Source organism: Helobdella robusta (genome assembly GCF_000326865.2).
Source record: "Helobdella robusta unplaced genomic scaffold HELROscaffold_78, whole genome shotgun sequence".
NCBI classification, from domain to species: domain Eukaryota; kingdom Metazoa; phylum Annelida; class Clitellata; order Rhynchobdellida; family Glossiphoniidae; genus Helobdella; species Helobdella robusta.
In genome coordinates, this window is record NW_008705446.1 from 308355 (window position 1) to 314354 (window position 6000).

The 6000-nt window shown below is 33.4% G+C and overlaps 1 protein-coding gene across 1 annotated transcript; it reads left to right on the forward strand.

Moving 5' to 3' along the window:
* The first annotated feature begins 2047 nt into the window (after positions 1-2047).
* Positions 2048-5720, forward strand: HELRODRAFT_194482 (hypothetical protein). The gene is made up of 7 exons (XM_009031751.1): positions 2048-2342; positions 3208-3317; positions 3566-3779; positions 3883-4066; positions 4250-4380; positions 5098-5246; positions 5380-5720. The coding sequence occupies exons 1-7, from the start codon at positions 2313-2315 to the stop codon at positions 5525-5527; spliced, it is 966 nt and encodes a 321-aa protein (XP_009029999.1). The 5' UTR covers positions 2048-2312; the 3' UTR covers positions 5528-5720.
* The last annotated feature ends 280 nt before the right edge of the window (positions 5721-6000 follow it).

Below are 6000 nucleotides of genomic sequence, written 5' to 3' on the forward strand. Positions count from 1 at the left end.
TGCTGATATCTAGTTTGACGTCTGAACCTGATAAATCTTTTTCGTAGTTGGACGATTGAAATGACGACCCTTCAAAAAAATAATGAAACACTAAAAAGAGGTAGAGAGAGAAGCACAACAACAAAACTAATGAAGTCCTTCTAATTTTGAATCTTCGACTTAACGACATTGTTTGCTGTTTGGCGTTGTATTCAGTCTGGTTCAATTAAAATCTGGTACTTGGAATCTCAGATGAGAAAAGTTTCTTAACAACAAATCTCATAAAAACATAAAATAACAAGAGAATAAAAATCCGACATCACTAGAAATGCACAGAGACGCCAACACAAAACAACCTCACGCAAAAAAAACAAATGAGAAAATTTAAAAAGGAAATGATGCGAAAGAAGTTGCTTAAAAGTTAACAAAACTTATTATCCAATATTTTAATACTTTTAATTTAATATGCATTTACGATTAATATAGCACTGAATAAGAAATATAGCATAAACTTTAACGCAGCGTCACACGAACCATTACTAACGTGCACACGTCTAAAAAATGAGCCTTCAGTCTGATTTTGAAAAGACTGAGAGCAGAGAGGGAAATTGTCTCACCTGGATATGTGGTAGACCATTCAATCCACGACCAGCGAGGTGGGATTTAGAGATAGGGATTAGGGATGTTTATGAAGTTTGTCGAGAATTCGTGAAACGATCTAGTATTTTCATAGCGGGTTATAGAAAAAATACCACTCGTCAGGTCAGTTCATTTCGTCGTCACCAACCTACACAACTTTGTTCCTGTCTTCAACACCTCAACAAGACTGATTTTAACAACATTTTCAACCTCAGTCAGTAACATTACCATCAACAATAGCAGCAATAATAAATATTTGATTATTGATTAACGAAGAAGAAAATTAAAATTGTAAACACAAAAACCATAAACATATGTTCTCATTTGCAAACATTATACGCACAAGAAAATTTTACAAATTATGAATAACCCATCATCAAACGCCTCGAAATCAATGCACCGATCAAGTAGAGAGCGCAAGAACTCGCGGACCACCGAGCTCCCGCAAGCAAGAAAGATCATTTCAGAACCACTGATCGATACAGAGTTTCTCGTAAATCTATTTTTAATATTGTAAAGGGTTCTTATACGTGTCAGTATAGCTCAAATTATGGATCTCATCTCTATTGTACCTCACTAGTTTGTTATGATTGATGACATGATAAAAATAATTTTGTAATTACAAAATGTCAAAATAAGGAAGATCAGTAAATAATGTTTTAGAAATAGTAAATTTAACTCTTATTATTGATTAAACGCTTAACTTCAATTTATCATCATTAACACTCACGCAAAAACACACACACACAGAGAGAGAGAGAGAGAGAGAGAGAGAGAGAGAGAGAGAGAGAGAAAGAGAGAGAGAGAGAGAGAGAGAATGCGATTGTACAGTGTACAGATGAAAATAAAAATTGAAATCCATCATCATCGAATCTATAGTAAAATAATTAAAGCACGTTGGTTGGCTCTGTCTGTCCGTATGGTAAAGTAGGAATCAAAAGGATTACCTGCGTGAACTTCTGCGTGAACTGCGTCTGCGTGAACATACTTCTGTTAACTCTTGTTACGCGTGGAAAACTGTTGGCGTTTTTTTCGTTATACACTAACAATTGCCACCTCCAGCCTTTCATTCTCGCTTCTGGCCGGGACTCACCTCTTCACAATGGTTGTCTCTTGTCTCTTGATCTGAAAATACAGGCCAGGCGGAAGAACTATCGCGCCTTGCAAGTCGCACATTTTTTCCATGCAACCCATTTAATTTCAACGTTCACTATTTAGCAATGTCAGAAAGATAAAGAAAATTGAATGAAACCTACCTATGTGAATGAAACCGACTTAATTTTAGATAAACTCACAATTTGACTGGATCACGAGTGCACGAGCCAAAAATAGCAAAACAATTGTAAACAAAACCTGAACAATGCAACTCTGTTAACGGGAGCGTACAACTCAAACAACTTCGCATTGTAATTTTATGTTAAATATCTGTGTGTGTTGTATTTGTTGGCATTCTGTACTAAAACTAAACTAAGAATATTGGGGCTTTATATGATGTTAATTTTTAATATTACAAAATATAATTTATTATTTTATTATGTAATTTATGTATTTTTGGAATAAATTTTTAAGTTGAGTTTCAAATTATATTCAAGAAGTTTCTTACTGAAAGGCGTAGACACAGTATAGCAACAAGAATGAAAGTTTGAAAATATCCATGGTGAAAATTGCAGTATTTTAGACGTAATATCGATTAAATGCCAAGCATTAGCATTTCAAAGAAACAAGTGTGTTAAATACTTTTTTTATTCTCTTAATTTTTTCTATATTTATATATATATTTTTCAATTAATCGTTCATTAAAATTCACTCTTTTTGTGCTAATGTCATGTGTTCCTGTGTTAGTGTTAAAAGTTAAATATTACGGCACCGAAAACCATAATGAGAAATTTCTCGTCATCTCGTAAAAGCTGTTTAGTCGAAAAGATGATGATTATCATACAAAAAATTCAATCAGTCAGTAGCGCTCAATGGAGGCTGAAAAAAGATGGATCTTTAGATCCGATCTTATCTTGATAAGTGCTGGGGAAGAAGTAAGAGAAGGAGATAGTGAGTTCCCTAGAAAAGGACCAGAAAAAGAAAATGCAGATTTAGTGTAAGAGTGTTTAACAGGAATTAAAAAAAAGCGAGAACGAATATATTATCATAGATCGGGGCCTTTAGGTTTATTGTAATGTCTAATAAATATTTGCAAAATATATTAGGTTGAGATTCGTACATTATTGGGCAAATTTTAAAAACTAGTCTATATTTTATTGGAAGAAGAAATCAAAATATATAGAGAGAGATATGAGGAAGGATAGTTAGGAGCGCGAGCAACTAAACGAATTAAAACTTTAGTTAGAGAATCAAGAAAACCATTGTTGAGTGAATTATTAAAATTCAACAAATGGTTTTTAAATTTATTGTGATATAGAATTTTTTTCTCATCAAGCGTCAATTCATTTTTGCATTTATAATAATTCTGATTGAATTAGAAATTATCGGATAAACTTAAGACTTTTTTAAGAGATTGTTCTTGAAAATTTAAGTTAATTATATTATTTATTACCAAAATTTATTTTTATAAGCTTTTCTAACCAAAATCGACAGAAAACGTGGTGCCTTCAAGTTCTTGCGGCATTCAACATTGTATTCTGCTTGTACAACGTCCTAACACACGACCATGCCAACAGCAGTCTATCTGTCAACTCAAGCTATAGGTAGATTCTTAAAGAATTTTTTTAAAAACATTAATAAATATTGTTTTCATCAAAAAACATCATCTCCTAAGTTGAAAAATAAGTTTATGAATATGTCAACTGGAAGTTTTCTAAAATTAATTTTTTGTGTTCAATTTGAATTAAAAATATTTTTAAATGTGAGAATATAACGAAAAATAAAAACGGCTATAAACAAAAATCGTTTCAACAAATTCATTAACAATGATTTTTGAAATGTACCATAAAAGAGATTTAGAGCCGGCCTCTGACGATAAGTACGAGGTTCCGAACATTGTGCACTTCATCTGGTATGCCACGGAGTCACTGCCTCTTAACTTCAACCACATGCTTTCCATCCTCAGTGCTCACAAAATCTTGCAACCTAGTCACATATTCTTCCACACCAACAATCCCCCAGTTGGCAAATATTGGGAGGCCGTCTTGAAATTGGACAACTTTGTGGTGAGTGGACGGATGCAATTTTGTTTGATAACTTTCAAAGTTTAGTTTGAAAACTGTGAGTAAAACTCAAAATGCAAGCACGCATGGTTGTTGGTAACACCAGGTGAACATGCGGCAGCCACCGACGACGTTGTTCAACGAAACTGTGAAGCCCCCTCAGTTCTACACGTCGCATTCCAACGTGGATCGAGTGAAGGTGCTGATGGAGGTCGGAGGAATTTATTTGGATCTTGATGTCATCGTCACCAGGCCTTTTGATGACCTGAGGAAATATCCTTGCACCATTGGTGAGTATATAAAGTTGTTCATTAGCTACAAAGTTTTAAATTTAGTTGCTGGTAGATTTCTAGAACATAAAAATTTAATTATTTGGGTTGTTGTTTTATGTAAATTAGGTTTTCATTTAATAAAGTATTTTTTATGATTGATTATTGAGGTTTTCACCTCAACTGATGGTATTGAATTTGTAGGGAAGGAGCAAGATGACCAGGCCTGTGGAAGTGTCATCGTGTGTTCCAAACATTCGACATTCCTCCTCCTCTGGATCAACTCCTTCCTCGACGATTACAGAATTGATGTCTGGGCCTACAACAGCGGGAAGGTATTTGGGAAGATGAATTCAATCCCACAACATGATGCAATTTGTTTAAATCAGTTTAATAACCTCAGATAGCACAACATTTCAATTTTTTCTCTTTCACTATTGATCACCAAAAAAAATTGTATTTGAATATCGGCTTTCAAAATTGATGAAGAATAGCGCATTTAATTACAAAACGTAGATAAAACTCTTTAGACAAAATTTGCAGAAAAATTCTCTGACGATCGGCAGGTGGCACGCTCCGTTAATATTCACCACGTGTACATTCGTGTAGGGTTTTAAGCAAAGTTGAAATAAGTTAAAATAAGTTTATGATCAGTGTAGAAAAAATATTCAATCTTAAATATCTTAAAATTTAATTTTAATAATTTCTTTCATTCGATTTATTTCGATTTTCGAAAAAAGCAACAAACAGAAAGTTATTCATTACTTGTTACTTCATCAAGTTGCCTTAGTTTATTAAGCAAATAAAAAATTTTAAATATTTTTTATAAGTTAAAAAATATTTCAGTAGAATCATGTGATGTGCATATACACAAGTTGTATATTGTCCGTTTTAAGCTTGTTGTTACATATGTGTAGCCATTTTATTTTTCATTGAACCACAACATCAACAACAGTTTTGTAACTCACGTGTCTTTTATGTTTCAATTTTTTAGAGATTGTCTTAAACAAGAAATAGATTAGAGTACACTAAAATGTTACAAATTATTCCAGGTTCCTTATAATTTAGCCAGACGTTTTCCTCATTTAGTTCATTTGGACGAAAATAAACTAAATCGACCAAATTTTGATGAACTTGATGTCATCTGGGGTGAAGGTCGTTTTGATTGGAGGTCAAATTACGCCGTACACACGTGGTACAGGTTAGTTAGTACACTCTTGCTAGGTTGTGCGTGTGTGATAGCGACAAATGATATTTATTTGCTTTTACAGTTTTTTTTTAAACTACCAGTTAACAATTTCTAATTCCACTCATCGGTTTCCCATAAATGGCAGATTGTGGAAAAGTCAAAGTCCTTTCTATCACGGCGTGGAACCAAACGAAGTGAACATCAAAACGTGGAACTCCAGCTTCGGAGAGATGGCGAGGAGTGTTTTGTACGGTGGCAGCAAGATGATGGATTCGGATCTTGTCGTTCTATGAAATGCTTTGCTGATAAAGAATGCACACTTTGTGCAGAAGTGGTTTTGAAAGGTAACATGTATCTTCAGCTACGTTGGTCACATGGTTCGTTTGAAACGAAATAGCAGTACAAATTTTTACAAATTAAAATATTTGTTATTTTGATCGTTTATAAGATACAAAAGTTTACGTTTATTTAATTTATGTAAATAAATTTATGGAATGAATTTTTGAATGTTAAATTAAATCCTACAAACAAACCAGCCACAGACTTTTAGATATAATTAAGAATTTGAAAAAAAACTTTCAAACGTGAAATTCAAAGTACAAATTGAAACCAAGTTAAATCCTGAACGTCATACAAGCACCAGTTGTGGTGTGTGGTGTCAGACATTAAACAGTTTCTTATGGCTGCCTGTTATAATCTGAACACATCCTTGGGACCTCACCTCACCCAACTCTGCAAACTTATCTATTTACATTGATTTTTTATC